General features: G+C 36.5%; 3 protein-coding genes across 4 annotated transcripts; 2 read left to right on the top strand and 1 right to left on the bottom strand.

Moving 5' to 3' along the window:
• LOC129896972 (enolase 1, chloroplastic) lies at positions 1-5654 on the top strand. Its single transcript, XM_055972978.1, has 7 exons — positions 1-628; positions 1298-1605; positions 1919-2073; positions 2160-2477; positions 4635-4781; positions 4881-4931; positions 5405-5654. Exons 1-7 carry the CDS (start codon positions 207-209, stop codon positions 5468-5470), a joined length of 1467 nt encoding a protein of 488 aa, XP_055828953.1. The 5' UTR covers positions 1-206; the 3' UTR covers positions 5471-5654.
• A 641-nt stretch (positions 5655-6295) lies between these two features.
• LOC129896973 (plant cysteine oxidase 3) lies at positions 6296-10886 on the bottom strand. Of its 2 annotated transcripts, none has more exons than XM_055972980.1 (5): positions 10664-10886; positions 10014-10165; positions 9366-9528; positions 6917-7000; positions 6296-6786 (listed from the first exon to the last, which is right to left on the bottom strand). In XM_055972980.1, the coding sequence occupies exons 1-5, from the start codon at positions 10815-10817 to the stop codon at positions 6662-6664; spliced, it is 678 nt and encodes a 225-aa protein (XP_055828955.1). In that variant the 5' UTR covers positions 10818-10886; the 3' UTR covers positions 6296-6661. The 2 variants fall into 2 exon arrangements, with proteins under 2 accessions (XP_055828955.1, XP_055828954.1); XM_055972979.1 differs by having other exon boundaries at positions 6917-7117; positions 10664-10884.
• Positions 10887-12805: 1919 nt separating this feature from the next.
• Positions 12806-16439, top strand: LOC129895079 (protein MIS12 homolog). The gene is made up of 7 exons (XM_055970719.1): positions 12806-13070; positions 13171-13228; positions 13565-13684; positions 14757-14852; positions 14938-15076; positions 15964-16095; positions 16180-16439. The coding sequence occupies exons 1-7, from the start codon at positions 12949-12951 to the stop codon at positions 16245-16247; spliced, it is 735 nt and encodes a 244-aa protein (XP_055826694.1). The 5' UTR covers positions 12806-12948; the 3' UTR covers positions 16248-16439.
• The last annotated feature ends 410 nt before the right edge of the window (positions 16440-16849 follow it).

The following is a 16849-nucleotide window of genomic DNA, read 5'->3' as shown; positions in this document are numbered from 1 at the left end:
TTCTACTACTAACGTCTCCTCCAAAGCACCAACCAACTACCCTCGAAGCCATTTTCATCACCAAACTCTTGCTTTCTTCGCCCTTCGGCGGACTTTCCTATAAACCCTTTTGCTTCATTTAAATAATCCCCAAAACCTTTTTCCTCTCTTCAACTGCAAAATTTCTCTTTCTCTTTCTGCATTTCACGCACACACACACAAAAAAAATGGCCTTAGCTCCCTCTCAGCTCTCTAAGACCTTTTTTTCCACCAAACCCAAATCGCAAACGCCGCTTTTTTCATTACCTGCCACCCAAAAGATTCAATCTCGGCCGTCGTCTTCCACCGTCCGATGCTCCGTCGCCGTTTCTCCATCGGCAACTGCATCCAAGGCATCAGCCAAGGTGAAGTCTATCAAGGCAAGGCAGATCATAGATAGCAGAGGAAATCCTACCGTCGAGGTTGATCTGGTCACCGGCGATGATCTACTTTACCGATCGGCGGTTCCGAGTGGGGCTTCCACCGGGATCTATGAGGCACTAGAGCTCAGAGATGGTGACAAGAGCCTTTATGGAGGTAAGGGGGTCCTCAATGCTGTCAAAAATATTAATGATTTTTTGGGGCCCAAACTTCTTGGTGTTGATGTGAGGTAATTTAATCTTACTACTTAATTTTCACATTTCTTAAAATTCGCGTTTTCTTCCCTTTTTTTCATTTTTATATTGTAAAAGTTTCGATCTTCCACTAGTATTTGCTCTCAATTTGTTATAGTACTTAACAAAATGGTAGTTTTCCACAAGCTGAAAGTTTGTTTAGAGCATTCTTACTGATCAAAGAGAGTTGTTTAGAGCACTTGCACAATCAGAATCAAGATCTTTCTATGTTACAGTTTGCTACTGTCTTTATTGGTTGTCAATAAGCTGACAACTGCATATATGATTTTGGCTAGTAATAATGAAATTTGCTGAAACTTGGCTTGGTTCAAGTTGAGGTAGACAATAAGAAGATGACTGATAGTGTAAGACAGAAAGACAACTCAAAAGATAGATAAGTAGAGAATACTGGTGGTGCTATTGCTTGTATGGTACTGCATTATTGTTACACATGGCCAAAAATATTTATAACAGCTACTCGATGTACACTAATTATACACGGTTACACACATATATACATATATTGTACACTATTTTTTGGTGGACGGCTATTCAAGTTAATTTCTCAATAATAATAAATGCCATAGGAAATGGCTGCCTTGGTGGCTTCTTAATACTTCTTCAGTTCCATTTAAATGTGGCAATTTTCTTTTCTCCTTGTGAAGGAACCAAACTGATGTTGATGCTGTTATGCTGGATATTGATGGAACTCCTAATAAATCAAAACTTGGGGCTAATGCCATTCTTGGAGTCTCTCTCAGTGTGTGTAGAGCTGGTGCTGGAGCAAAAGCAGTACCTTTGTATAAACACATTCAAGAAATATCTGGAACCAAAGAACTTGTAATGCCAGTTCCAGCGTTCAATGTGATAAATGGAGGGAGTCATGCTGGCAACAATTTGGCTATGCAAGAATTCATGATTCTACCTGTTGGAGCATCAACATTTGCTGAGGCACTTTGTATGGGTAGTGAAGGTGAGGATCGTGTAAATATATTTTCCTCCTGTCCTCTGGAATCAGGATTAAGGAAAATAGTGCACATATAAAATTGCTTCCTTTCTTGATGGCTATCTGTCTCACTTTGACAAAATAGTGTTGGTTTCAGTAAATCTGCATTAGGAGAAGTAAAACGGTAGCTAAAATTCTTATTCTGATTGTCAAAATGCTGTTTTGTCCTGAAGTTCCTATAGCCCCATGACCTGTAACCTTTGCATATGATGTGTTCTGCAAACTTGTAAATAATCTCTCTACATAGTATTTTAACTGTCAACACTTGATTGGAGAACAGTCTACCACACTCTAAAGGGAATTATCAAAGCTAAGTATGGGCAAGATGCATGCAATGTTGGTGATGAAGGTGGATTCGCTCCAAATGTCCAGGATAACAGGGAAGGGCTAGTATTGCTTATGGATGCAATTGAGAAGGCTGGTTACACTGGCAAGGTCGCCTTTTTTTTTTGGCCTTGCAGTTTTATTAAATTATTTTATTTTCGGAAGTTATGGACTTCCTAATTGAAAGATTGGTGCAGATTAAAATTGGCATGGATGTAGCAGCATCCGAGTTCTTGACAAAAGATGCAAAATATGATCTCAATTTCAAGAAACAACCAAATGATGGAGCTCATGTACTTAGTGCTCAGAGCCTCTGTGAACTCTACAAGGAGTTTGTCAAAGATTTTCCTATTGTATCTATTGAAGATCCCTTTGACCAAGATGATTGGAGCTCTTGGGCATCTCTACAATCTTCAGTTGATATTCAACTTGTTGGTGATGATTTGCTGGTGACTAATCCAAAGAGAATTGCTGAAGCAATTCAGAAAAAAGCATGCAATGCATTGTTGTTGAAGGTAAAGATTTGTCTTTAAGCAACATACACATTTCTGTAGCAAAGTTGCCTTGTTCCATCAGTAGGCTTCTTTCTCATTTCGAATGCTTAGTTGCTCAAAGTTCTAAAACTTAATTGTACATAAATTAAAGAAGCAAAGTGAAGTTATGCTACCTGTAAGGTACAATACCTTTGAGTTGATCCTGGGCACTTATAAGCAAAATAGCCTTAATACATTGACAGAAAGAGCCTTAAAACAGTGGTGCTTAATTTGGTGCTTTTTAGAAAGACTTACGAGTATTTAACTAGTTCAGAGAACTAGTTCGGATTTATGCTGGGATGCTCAACTACAGAAGCCATTCATCTTATGAGGAGACTGGTGGATCAATATAGGGAGAGGAAGAGGGACTTGCATATGGTATTCATCGACTTAGAAAAGGCCTACGATAAAGTTCCAAGAGAGATACTATGGAAATGTTTGGAGGCTAAAGATGTACCTGTGGCATACATTAGGGTGATCAAGGACATGTATGAGGGAGCCAAAACCAGGGTAAGGACAGTAGGAGGGGACTCAGAGCATTTCCCAGTTGTTGGGATGGGGTTGCATCAAGGATCGGCTCTAAGTCCATTTTTATTTGCCTTGGTGATGGATGCATTGATGCGACAAATTCAAGGTGAGGTGCCATGGTGTATGCTTTTCGCGGATGACATAGTCCTGATTGATGAGACTCGTAGTGGAGTTAATGCTAAGCTGGAGGATTGGAGACATACCTTGGAGTCTAAAGGGTTTAAGCTGAGTAGGACCAAGACAGAGTACTTAGAGTGCAAGTTCAGTGAGACACCTCAGGAGGTTGGCGTGGAAGTTAAGCTTGGTGATCAAGCCATTCAAAAGAGAAGTAGTTTCAAGTATCTTGGGTCTATCATGCAAGGCAGCGGGGAGATTGACGATGATGTCACACATCGTATTGGGGCAGGGTGGATGAAATGGAGGCTCGCTTCCGGAGTGCTATGCGACAAGAAGGTGCCGCCACAACTTAAGTGCAAGTTCTACAAAGTGGTGGTTAGACTGGCTATGTTGTATGGGGCAGAGTGTTGGCCAGTTAAGATCTCTCACATTCAAAAGATGAAAGTTGCCGAGATGAGAATGTTGAGATGGATGTGTGGTCACACCAGGAGCGACAGGATTAGAAATGAGGTTATTCGGGACAAGGTAGGAGTGGCCTCGGTGGAAGACAAGATGCGGGAAATGCGACTGAGACGGTTTGGGCATGTGAAGAGGAGAGACACAGATGACCCAGTGAGAAGGTGTGAGAGGTTGGTCATGGATGGTTACAGAAGAGGTAGGGGTAGGCTGAAGAAGTATTGGGGAGAGGTGATTAGACAGGACATGGCTCAGTTACAGCTTACCGAGGACATGACCTTAGATAGGAGGGTGTGGAGGACCCACATTAGGATAGAAGGCTAGTACATAGTCTCGTTATTCTTGCCTATTCATAGGCGCACTAGCACATTACAATTCCTTGTGCTCTCATTTCTGCTATTTCTGTTACTATTTATTACTTTCAGTACTTTTGATTACTCTATTTTATCTGTGATGCCTTCGTTATTTATTTTCCTATAGCGCTTTGAATTTCTTAACCTTATCTGACCTCCTTTTATGCCTTTTTTGAGCCGAGGGTCTCTCGGAAACAGCCGTCCTACCTTGGTAGGAGTAAGGTCTGCGTACACTCTACCCTCCCCAGACCCCACGTTGTGGGATTTCACTGGGTTGTTGTTGTTGTTGTTGTTGTTAAGAGTATTTAACTAGCAGAGATTATCCTAGAAAGATCTTGGTCTGAACAGTACAATAGTAGTATGTTTATTAACCTTTTTGAATGAACACATTTTCATAAGACAGAATACTTCACGGCTTATGTTTTGTCTGCATATATTTTTATGGTGTGATTAATCTGAGTCCCTCTTTTCAGGAGTGACTTGAAGCACTTGACTCGTCAGAGTTCACATGAACTATATCACTTTGTTTTCATGTATAGTTCTATTTGAAGTTTGAATGGAAAAGGAGGAGAAAGTTCAGACATATAAAAAACTATTTATACATTATCACGGATCCAGTCCTGTTAGATAGAAACATTGCATCAGGTTGTGAGGACTTGGCTCATCAACTTTCAAACTGTTGCAGGTTAACCAGATTGGCACTGTGACAGAATCCATTCAAGCAGCGCTAGACTCCAAAGCTGCGGGCTGGGGAGTTATGGTCAGTCACCGAAGTGGTGAAACAGAGGATAATTTTATCGCAGATCTGTCTGTTGGTTTGGCCAGTGGACAGGTACTCTCGACTTCCAGCTGTTAAACGTTGGTTAATCTTTTCCACTCTTATAACCACCAGCAGCGCATTAATATTCTTTTAAATTTTCCCATAATGCAGATCAAGACGGGAGCACCCTGCCGGAGTGAGCGGCTGGCAAAATACAACCAGGTTGGAACACTTTAATTCCCTTTCTTCCTTTGTTTCTTTCATCTTATTTTTAATTGTTACCTTTGTTCTTGTTTAAGTTATTTCATTAGTAATATATTTATTTAGGTAGTAGTCTCTTGTCAGAGTGTTTAGTAACCTTTATTCATCCTGCTTTTGGCAATTTTACCGTGACTGCTTGGAAGTTGATAAGCTTTCTATGTGGATACTCATCTCCATTGCCGATTGTAAAATTAGTACTCTAGTCGTTCAATCTTCCTCCAGAAAAGTCCCCCCCGCCCCCATCCCCACCCAAAAAAAGCACCTTGTAGCATTTCAACTGGATTGTGTTGATGTCTGATGTCCCATTATGTTTAGTTTGATCTAACTCTTCTGTGTTTGTTGATAACTTAAGGGTGAATGCGTCTATTTTATTTTATTTTGATAAAAATGTTTCTGCTTGGTTGAGTGGCTAAACTCTACTATACTGACTGCAGCTTCTGCGTATCGAAGAGGAACTTGGAAATGTTCGCTATGCTGGTGAATCTTTCAGATCTCCGTGAGAAAGCAATCAAAAACTAAATTACTATAGGGAGAATCCAGAAAGCTTTTCTTTTTTTGTATACTCAGTCGGCGTTGTTGTTCGATATGTATTCATGGAGGATCAGGTAGGCATTAGAAGCTACATCTGATCAACTTTTCGTGCAGTTCTTTTTTGAAAATAAACAAGTCTTTCATGCGTGTTTATTTTATTTTCCACAAACAGAATTCCGTCTGCAGTAGTAGTGCTCTCTTAATCAAAAGAATAAGGGCCCTCCATATTCTTTTGGATGTCATGACAGTACTTATATCTAGTTGTTGTGGAGGATTAGTGGCCTGATATCCACTCAAGTCAACAAATTGTTGTGTTTAACAAATATTTCAGGTTTTCTCGTTTCCATATATCAGTTCTCCAGATGTTACTAGGGACAGTTCTCTCATATAATCACATCAAAAAATTAACACCACAAAGTAACCAACCAGAGAAATCGCATTCCTGATAATGGGCTGCATGACTACAGCAAAGGCTACCAGTTTTACTGAAACTGACTATGCTTTTCACTAAGCTACTCGATAGGATTATAATGCTGGAAATGCAAGTTCTGAAACACAAACATGAAAAATGACCATCTAATATCAGTCTTTATCGAGAGTTCTCTGCTGATGTAAATCAAGACTTGGAAACTTGAGTGCAATGGACAGTGCACTTTCCAATTACACTTAAAAACTTAGCAGCATCAACTCCTAAGACGAATGACACATTAACAAACACTGGAGTAATTGAAAGATCTTGAATTCTGTGTAGATAAACAATTTCCTTTTTGACATGAGGAACATGGAAAAAGAAATTACAATGGCTCAAAAGTTTATATTGAGGAAAATACTTCGTTGACATGTGGGGAGCAGATGGTGATCATATGGAACTAATACTACCTACTGTAGTCCCATAAGTTGGGAACTAATACAAACTCCAATATAAAGTTCCAAATGCTTGACTACGATATAATACTGTAGCATTTTCATGATTCTAACAACATGATCAACAGCCTTCTTGAAAATTATGAAGAAAACGGAAGAAAGAAAACACAGTAACAATACACAGCAGTTAAGCATCAATAACTGATTTATAGGTCAATCTTGGGTAGGGTCACAATAAAAGGGCTCCATGAACATCCACACTCCATACTTAATCAAATGCCGGAAAACGTATATTGCTACCTCTGGATGTCTGGACCCATGTAACTTCCTGGGCGCATGTACAGATCCTCTGGTGTATCAACCACAGCAAGCCATGCATAGTCTTGTTCTTTTCCATTACCTACAATTTCATCTCCATTTGCTGCAAATGCATGACATGTTTATCTCAATACAACTCTCGAACAAACTGATTACATCTGACTCAAATCCAAAATAGCTAAGCAATCCTTGAGAAAGACAAGGCTTCAAAAGGAAAGTAGATAGACACTAACCAAAGCTGGAATAAGGATAATCATGGTAGTAGGTACATCTTCTGCCAGCTGCTTCAAGATAAGAAGGAGCAAGAATGTCCAGAACTGCACAAGGTGTAACGGCAGTAAAACAGTGCAGATTCCCTCCACTCTTGGGATACAAAACAGATGTACCATGTGGTGCACTTACGACCTTATCAACCGCCAACCTAGCTAGTCTCACTGTCAAATAAATGCATCATGTTTCTATTTCTTAATGCTTTTCGTATATAATAAATCATAAAGATCCACAAATGGAAAAAGTAGGGAAAATAAGATAGTGATAACTATCAAAATCAGCAATTTTTTTTGTAGTCTCAGAGATATTACCCAGAAGAAAATTTCAGAGATCCTATTGCACTTTGAATTAGCAGCATGTATTCAAATAATCAAAAGGATATGCAAATGCATGTCGAGTGCTATGATTCCGAGTGTCTAAGACGGTGCTGGTGGATATCGATTTTTGACAAGGATAGTCTATGTACATGAAGTGCAAACATTTAAGAGCATACCTCTTAATCAGTGAAAGAATATACGACAACAAAGAGTTTTTCAAAGTAATATATACTGAGGAAAGCACCAACAAATAGGACAAAGCAGTAAAATGCTATAGCGCACAAGGCGAAGAAAGTAAAATCTCAACGGGGATCGACTCAGTCCAGCTCAGCTCAGATGCTACTGGACTCAACTTGACAGACCCCAAAATGAAATGGATCAAGCACTAGCAGATAGATTGCAACAAATAATTGAGCTCGTAATGAGTGGGATTGCTAACCAAGTGTTGCCAAAACAAGAAAACTGGAACCATAAATTTCTCGACCATCGCTTGTAGATTTGTTAAACATTATCAATATATAAATATGATGAAATGAAGAAAGGAAAACAGCAAAACACGATATTTTTTACATAAAACCAAATAAACCCCAAATTACATGAACTAGCGCTGAAATACCGGATTCTCCAAAAACACAAGCTCTAGTATAAATCAATAATGCAAGATAGTTCTGTCATGTTAGAAGAATGGTTCTCTCTTGTTTACCAGAGTCAACAAGCTGCAACCTAAGATTCATCCATAGAAATCAGGCAAGCGCCAATCCTCAAGAAAATAAGAAATTAAGAATTTCACTTATTAATCCAGGTTGCCATTTAGTACATCAAATCTTGATTACTATCCCGTCAACTGCAAAAACTTCACACCTCCAGTAATCGATTTGCCAAAGTGAAGATGGGTTCTTGTGAATATACTAGGGATCAAGAATTTATCATGGTAAATACTGATAGAACTTAAAGGGGAGAAGTTATGGCGCTGAAGATGTCACTGCATACGGTGGTGGTAGTGATGAGAGTTCTGCCAAGAGAGATGTGTTTTCTGACAGTCCACACAACATAAGTAATGGGTAAAAAGAATGAGAAAGAACAGATCCCACATATATTTCAAAAGCAGAGGATGTACAGGCAATTGCGCAACAACTAAGAATGGTTATGCATTCTAGCCAAAAAACGATGGATGGGAGCAGAACAGATCTGTCATTTGAGAGAGAGGAGTAGTGGGTATGAATTCTAGCCAAAAGGAACGTGGGACACAGTGGAGGAATTCGTCCGTTCATATACAAGGAGGCACCGCTCTAAAGACAATGCTGCAATCAAAAGAAATATAGACAAAAGTGATCGGTAGCTAAAGAAATATAGACAAAAGTGATCGGTAGCTATTGCACATACCATCCTCTTATTTGTCTCTAAGTTCAAATTTTAAAATTTCAACATAACTCTGAAGTGCAAGAAAGTTCCTCATTAAAAACCTTATAAAAGAAAAGTTTGTTTTTAAGAAGTAAAAGGGTGATCTCTTATCATGATGCTGTTTGAAAGAAATGAGGTCATCTAAATAACTACCCTAACAAAATCTCAAGTCCATTGAGCATCATAACAGCCACTGAAGAGGGACCATAATGGACGGTCGAGTTGACAAGACCATCAAATATAAGTACCATACATATTGGTGAAGCTAAAAGAAAGACACGATCATATCCTGAATTGCTACAAATGCAAATCCTGCGCTATTATTTTCAAATTTTTTATCATACAATTTCTGGACGGCTGGACCATGTAGAAACTTTGCTGTCTAAAAGTTCTCTTAACATATTGCGGAGCCTCGGCAGCAAGAGGATCTAATTCAATATATTAAACTTCCATGTTAATAGTTTTGCCTGCTTGTCCTAGAAAAGTTTCTATATATAACTAATGGTCGTATCAAGTCAATGAAGTGACTTCTGGCCACTTTATCATCCACACCCACAAATATTTAGATTCTCTAAAGTTCACTTAATGAGTACTCTAATGAACAGAATGTGAATGCTTTATTTCTTTGGCACCTCGTCTTACCAAGAGAGGATTTTAGAAGCACTTAAACACTTGAAATTCGTTTAAAACTAACCTGTAGGATGACCAACACGTTCACTTTTCCTGATGCAAGCTGGCTCAACCCAATCATAAGCTTTCACGTGCAAGGATCCATAGAGGACTTTACTCAAAACAGTCATTCCAGGATGATCATGCAATGGAATGACAGCAGAAGTTGGGAAACAAAACATACACATCTGCATACATCATTTCCAATTGAGTTTGTAGTAGATATTACACAAGCTTGAAATACTCATCTAATGAAAAACCATACATTTGATACTACTAGAAATAAAGTAATGAAGGCATGATGTCAATAAACGTCTTACGTCTGACCATTAAAATTTTCCTACAATATAACTTGAAGAATTATTTTTTAACCATAAAAGTAGACCTGTTCATTCAGGCTTTAAAGTCAGGTGTATTTTAGAATGTCCTTGCATGCATCCAATTAAATTTGTATGTTTTTTTCTCAAAGGTTGGATGGTGGAGATCCCAAAAAAAAACCTCATTGGATATACAAATAGTGAGGATATGTAGCTTTCTCCTTCTGTAGTACATTTCCAAAGGCTGTGTTGACACGAGGATAAATCGTTATTAAACAACAATCCAATGAGAGACCAAGTAAATGCATATGGCAAATACACATGCATTAATGCAGCAAAATAAGAAAATATCTTACTGTAAAGTTTTGACCCTCGTGAATATCTACATATGTTATCGGTTGAGCCCACCGATCCACCCTGTTGAAGACATTGAGTCCAAAAAGACCATGACCTCTTTCATCATCTAGGCTTTCATCTTTCAGTCCAACATCTTCAGGACCAATTGTATCTGTAAAAAAATGTTAAAACCTCTTGTAATACGCAGTCTATGATACCATAAACCGTACCTTTCCTGAACTTCGATTTAAAACACTTATAACAATCCCCATTACTTTCTTGTACACTCTGCACATTTGTATGTGATACAAACAGCAAAATAAATGTTTGATTACCATATTTGTGAAAAAAGATTTCAACTTTCTCCATGTTAACTATTGCCACTCATACAACATTTTGTAAATCAACTTCCTTCGTTAGCATTTTCTATCTTTGGCAGCTATGCCTTGCACCAAGCCCCCCTCCCTTTAATCGACTTCATTCATCATAATTCACATCTAACATTAATATTATGTTCATAAATAACTTCGCTTCCTCAATTTCCTTAATAAAAACGGCTCCGGAGCTCATAATTGTCGCATTAAACAAGAATTAGCACGCTAAGTGAAAATGTTAAACATTGAGATAGAGAAGAACCGGTTCCTGAAGCAAAAGGGTAAAAGGTAAGTACCCAAAAGGGAATACAGTTTGTGGATAGCTTGAGAAGAAGGTGATGAAGTCGCAGAAGGCGCAAAAGTCTGCTTACAAAGGTCGTATAAAGCTTGAATGGAACAAGGACTCTTCTTCGTCATCGTGAAGAGCCCTCGAATTCGTTGCGCAAACATTACCAGTTTGCGGATTATCGGTCAGATGAAAATATCAGTAACTTATTAGATCATTTTGACATATTCCGGAATAATTGAGGACCTAAACATAAATACCAATAAGTGCTCATTATGAGAACGGATATACTTTTGAATTATTGAAAATAGAGAAAAAAATTGCTACGTCTCTGCTTTTTATCACAAATGTGAGGTACCGCTTGTGACGTCATGAGAATACACAATTAACAAAGTGAAGCAAATATGTCTGTCTCGTGACTTCACATCAAATGTAACGACATAATTAAGAGTGATTACATGCGGAGACAAGCATAAACAACATAGTATTCATTCCGTTTATTTTAAAAGTATAAATACTAAACACGAAGGAATTGGAGTACAAAATTAAGTTTTTAAAAGTATTTAACTCGCATTCATTTTTAGTTAATTGGTCCGTAACTCTATTAGCTTATTGATATAATTTCTTTTATTGAATTAAAATTTAAATGGTAAGTAACTAAGAAATCATTTGATTGGGAACAAGTTATTCTAAGATAAATTATTCTATCATTATGATATAAGTAGAGGGATAAATAATATGAAGACTACCTAACCAAATACAGAATAAAATAATTCGGCATTTTATCCCCGGATTATTATGCCTTATATCTCGCATTGAACGACTCTTAAAGGCTTGTTTGGTACTAGAGATAATGGATAAGTAATCTTGGAATTAATTTTAAGATAAATTTATCCTATGTTTGGCTGAGAAAAAATTGTGAAGAAAAATTATTTCGGAATTAATTATCTCAATATTGTAGTGTTGGTGAAAGATAACTAATCTAGGGATAGTTATATTTCCGTATAACTTTTTTTCCAATCAAATGAGCCTTAATTCTAATAAGACAATCAAGGGGTCGTTTGGTTTGGATACAAGTTACGATGATATTAATTATGTTGGTATAAGTTATGCCGGATAAGTTATGATGGATTAGTTATGCTGAGAGCAGTTTTGGTTGCTTGTTTGGTTTATCATAGTCAAAATTATATTCAGTGCATAATTTTTAAGAATAAGTTGTTTGTTTACAAAAATACCCTCCACCTTATTTAGTTTATTTTTCTAACATTTTCTTTGCAAACTTTAATTATTCATTCTTAAAAATAAAATTTTCATCTTATTTAACTTTAATATTTTTGTGTATGTATTTTAATGATTGTACCGTGTGTTTTTAAAATTAAACTTTCATCTTGTTTAACTTAAAAATAAAACTTTCATCTTATTTAGCACAAAAAAAAAACTTTTATTTTAAGTTTATTAAAGTAAAATAAATTCTATAATTAAAATTATCTACATTTTAATTGATATATAAAATATAATTTTTAAGTGAGTAATAAATTATTTAATTAAAAATATGTAATTTAGTATTGAAGCGGACATTTTAAAAGAAAGCAAAATATAAATAAACATAAGAATTAGACAAATAAATTCAACTTATAATATATTAATAAATAGAAATTGTATTATAAAATATAATTTTTTAATAGAAAAATATATTATCATAAAAATAACGATTAATTAAGGTTGTGAATGTTATTATAAATGTTGTTAAAAATTATGTTAATATACATGAATATAAAAAGTGGTGTATAAAAGAGAATTTAAAAATGGTATTTTTGTTATTTTACATACTTTATCCCATGATAAGTTATCCTGCGATTACTAATCCATCTAGGGAGGGATAACTTATCCCAATACTAATTGTTAATCCTAAGATAACCTATCTCATCCTTTACAACCCAAAAAAGATTTAAGAACACTTAAAAATTATCTCGAAATTAAACCCTCTTATCCATCACACCAAACGACCCCTAGCAATATTACACAATTACTAAACTAAATTTTAACAATAATTCCAACAACAAGATAATACAATTAGTAATCTAAATCAAATTAAAACACTTTTTTAAAACCAAAATATAGCTTAAACAGCAGTCCCAATAATATTTTACTGCCTATTTGGGATTGTTAAATGAAAAAAATAAATCCGACATGGCGGGAAGCTGAAGCAAAAGAAGAAAAAGGGCTTGGGTATCAGAATTTTGAAATTGCAGAAGCACCAAACCCTTGAGGAAATTGAAATAAGGGAGCGGGCAAATGGAAGGCAGCGAGAGCGAGAAGGTGTTCGATTCATTGAACCTAAATCCCCAACTCTTCATCAACGAGGCCCTCAATTGTGTCGATGATTTAGTAGACGATGCTTTCGATTTCTTCCACCAGTAAGTAGTACCTTCTCCAGTCTTCATTTTTTCAAGTAATTTTCGGTCATTTGTTTCAACTCTTGTGCCATTTATCTTACCTTATGATGCTCTGTTGTAGAGAGGCAGCAAAGCTTCTGAAGACTGATGGCACAGATCGAACCGAAGATCTGAGAAAGGTTGGAGTTCATACTATTTTAAGCAAGTGCGTCTTTAGTGCATTACTCCCTCCGTCCCAATTTATGTGGCATGATTGGAATTTCCAAAGTCATCCAAATTTTTGTGGAATTTATATATTTTAAATTATTAATTATTGTGATTTATCCTAGATAGTTTTCAAATGTATAAACTTTAGTTCAAAAAACTTAAAACTTCTGTATCTGAATTTTCTGTCAAAGTTTTAGAAGTTTGAATCTCGAAATTTCAATTGTGCCACATAAATTGGGTTAGAGAGAGTATTATTTTGTTAAGTTTAAGCATCTCAGGCCACTGACAGGCAAAAAGTTCACTTGTAGGGTGTGGCCAACATTAAGAACATAATCCAATTGGCTCTGGATAAGCGGTTGAGTATGTGGGAGAAGTACTCTTTGCACCACTGTTTTACGGTTCCACGAGGGTTCTCTTTGCCCAAGGCTGTATGTTCTCTATTATGGATAGTATCCTGTGTCTTTTTCTTTACCTCGGTTGAGAATTATCATTTGTCTCATATTAAGCGTGTAGTTTCATTTTCTGCATATTGGAAAATCAATATGTCCACTTAGTAAATTTTAGAATGTCATTTATTTCTATTCCATCCTTTGTTTTAAGACTTGCATATTTATAATCTACATAGATTTTACACCTAAGACAAGTTATATGAAGCATCAAACAATTTACCTCTGGATCTTTTATATATGCATCAATCATCATGCTGAAGAGCTGATTGAAATGGTAAATTTTTCTTTTTCATGCTTTTTGTTTCTCTTTGTCGCTTGATGAAGATAACTCAATATATAAGAAACTAATCTTTCATAATTATTGTTTTCCTAAAAGGATATTAAGTAAAGTTTGGAGGAGATCTGTTTAATTATTCTGCCAAATGTTGTTTCAATAGCACATCTCGAGTTCAGATATGGAGTCTGAGAACAAAAAAAATTTGTTTCTATGAGATGATTGACCACTGGCTCTTTGATCGTTTCCACTCCCTAAGAAATAGGAGTACCTGGTAACCCAGATGGTTAGAGTCTTTCTGTGATAGCATACAGATAGGGAACACGGCGATTCGGCTTGGTCCACTTTTGTAGCCAAATTTATAAGTAGGAAATAGTAATAGAATAAAAAGTAGGAGTGGAGAGGATTCATGCAAGTTGTTCATATGGATGTGGGTCGAAGAACGTGCTTCCCAGGGCACATTACACTGAAGGTGCACAATTGAAAAGGTAACTATCATCTATTGCAACCTGCAGTTGAATCCATATTCAATTATCGGAAAGTAGAAGGAATAGAAGCATCAATTTTCTATTGGTCATTCGTCTGATTGGGACTAAATGGAGCGCTGTATATGAGCAGAATGCCTGAATGGAAATTAAATCTCAATCTTGGGGACTAGGCTTCATGCATTTTATTCTTTAATTGTTATTTAAAAGTTGATTCATTATTTGCTGATGGTTAGTAGACAGTAATTACTCATATCTATGATTTAAAATTAATTTTGGGATGTTTATCTAGGACGGACCATCCAGCGACTCTTCACTTGATACTAATGGTATTGAGAATCCGGAACTAGACTCAAAGTTGGATTTTTTAAGGAACAAACTTTCTCAGGTAGGGGGTCCTCAGAAAATTAGTAGATGCCTCATTTCTTTATAAACTGATAATTCTATTTCTTTGCAATTTACTATCTATGCAGGTGGGAAAAGAGTCTGCTGAGCTCAACAGAGAACTACGATCACTGGAAAGGCAGTCTATGTTAAGTGGTCGCTCTGCTGCCTCTCTTACTGAAGCATTAGATTTGTATCAGCAACAGTCAGTGCATGAGAAGTTTGAAGGTAAATCTTCTGCTCAACTCTGGAAATGCTTCTTGACTTGAGAATCATGAAACATCATTTTGGGAAACATAGCAGCCTAGTCTGGTTACCTTTCTTTAGATGCAAGTCTTTATTATTGAAAAGCAAAAACTGTGTATGTGGTATTTTATGACTAGATAATCCCTCTTTTGTATTTTGGGTCAGAACGTTTAGCAGCTGGGCTAACAAAAGATACATGTTACTGAAAATGATCCGGATTTTCACATGAAATATACCTTCCTTTGATCTTGACTATAGTCTAGGCATTTTTTTTTCCATCTTTACTAACTAATATAGGTTACTGTTCTTCCTTTGTCAAGACCGTGAATGACTTGGTATTTTGACACCTTGTTATTAATCGTTTCCTTGCTCTTCCTAGGGAGGTTCAGCCACATATGGTAAATTCAGTATCTGCACTGACTCATGTGTGTGTGTTGAGGTTCTGCACCTTGACTTAGCTTCTATTAAACAGCAAAGAAGGAAAGAAGATAGAAAAAGAGCAGAATTAGACATGTTATCTTAGACTACATAGAAGATTGCCTTTGCGTATGGTGTGGTTGTAGCTTGTGAGAAAAATAGATTTGGGAACTCTATGTGTGTTCTTGAATAATGTGCTGATCATCTAACATCTCTTAAATTTGAGAGTAGAATCGACTTAATCTAGCCTCTGCTTCTAAACTTTTCCTACTTCAGCTCATTATGTAGCTCCTTTATGGATTTGAACTGGTGATTACATTCCATATTGGGAATCCTTAATAGGGATCACTTTGAAACTTTCGTTTGCACGGTTTTGTGCTTGATGATATAATTCCAGTAAATTCACTGAAAAGCTATTGAATATGATGCCCTTAATTGGCTGTTTCTTCCAGAATTAGTACGAACTGCATCAGATTTTCATACCAAATTGGAGACATTCACAACCAGAATGCTGGAAGAGCACCCAAGAGCAAAGAAAAGTCGCATTTCAAATGGAGAACTGTATAGATTGAATAACGATAAAGGTCAGCATTCTGGCAAACTTTATTCAATTATCTGAGGATGGACTTGATATAGTTGCGTGCTAAATCTTGCATTTTATCTTGTAGGCCTGCTGAGTGCGACAATGGAGGAACTTCAAGAACTTGTGGATGATATAAAGACTCTTCGTAACTAAGCAGTGGCTTAATTCACTAGTGCTGTAAAGAAGTGCTCCAGTGGATTCCTATAAGTCATGTAAGAAGTTTTCGATGTGATATATTTCTTCGTTTTGAAATGCCTAATATGTGAGCGATAACAGTAAGTGGTTCACTAGGACATGATCAATGATAAGTACGGAAAAACAAAAAGTTAAAGCCTCTTGATATTATGAGTATCTGAACAGATGCAAATATTCCATATGTTTGCATAGATAATTAACCACCAAGATCATATAAACAACTAAGCGATTATCCAATTAACATTGCTTGTTCATGTCCGTTTAATCTTCTGCAGTATTAATTGCTCCCCGTGCCTTTGCCTGTAATTGTGAGCTGCCTGTAAAATAATTCAGGCCCTATTTCAGCTAGCAGTTTTCTGTTGCACTGTTATTCCACTGCTAAGCATATTAAGTTAATCCCTGTACTGTGATGATCATTATAAATTTTATTGAGGAAGATGGAATATGAGATTGTCTAACCTGGGACACATAATGGCTTGTGAAATTACAAAGTAAATAACTCTGGCATCATTATTGAAGTCTAGTAAGTTACGATAGGCAAAGGGCGCTGTCTATACTTG

The sequence above is a fragment of the Solanum dulcamara genome, chromosome 7, assembly GCF_947179165.1.
Source record: "Solanum dulcamara chromosome 7, daSolDulc1.2, whole genome shotgun sequence".
NCBI lineage: Eukaryota > Viridiplantae > Streptophyta > Magnoliopsida > Solanales > Solanaceae > Solanum > Solanum dulcamara.
Note: the sequence above shows the minus strand (reverse complement) of the source record. Positions and strands in the feature narration are given on the sequence as shown.

What these genes read in the sequence shown, in the direction of transcription:
- LOC129896972 (XM_055972978.1), top strand. Translation starts at nt 207, where the DNA reads ATGGCCTTAGCTCCCTCTCAGCTCTCTAAGACCTTTTTTTCCACCAAA. An exon ending in ACTTTGTATGGGTAGTGAAG is followed by an intron (nt 1,606 to 1,918) that starts GTGAGGATCGTG and finishes ATTGGAGAACAG; the next exon opens with TCTACCACACTCTAAAGGGA. An exon ending in TTGGTTTGGCCAGTGGACAG is followed by an intron (nt 4,782 to 4,880) that starts GTACTCTCGACT and finishes CCCATAATGCAG; the next exon opens with ATCAAGACGGGAGCACCCTG.
- LOC129896973 (XM_055972979.1), bottom strand. Translation starts at nt 10,817, where the DNA reads ATGTTTGCGCAACGAATTCGAGGGCTCTTCACGATGACGAAGAAGAGT. An exon ending in CAAACTGTATTCCCTTTTGG is followed by an intron (nt 10,166 to 10,663) that starts GTACTTACCTTT and finishes ATTTTTTTACAG; the next exon opens with ATACAATTGGTCCTGAAGAT. An exon ending in ACGAGGGTCAAAACTTTACA is followed by an intron (nt 9,529 to 10,013) that starts GTAAGATATTTT and finishes TGATGTATGCAG; the next exon opens with ATGTGTATGTTTTGTTTCCC.
- LOC129895079 (XM_055970719.1), top strand. Translation starts at nt 12,949, where the DNA reads ATGGAAGGCAGCGAGAGCGAGAAGGTGTTCGATTCATTGAACCTAAAT. An exon ending in AGTGCATGAGAAGTTTGAAG is followed by an intron (nt 15,077 to 15,963) that starts GTAAATCTTCTG and finishes TGTTTCTTCCAG; the next exon opens with AATTAGTACGAACTGCATCA. An exon ending in TAGATTGAATAACGATAAAG is followed by an intron (nt 16,096 to 16,179) that starts GTCAGCATTCTG and finishes TTTATCTTGTAG; the next exon opens with GCCTGCTGAGTGCGACAATG.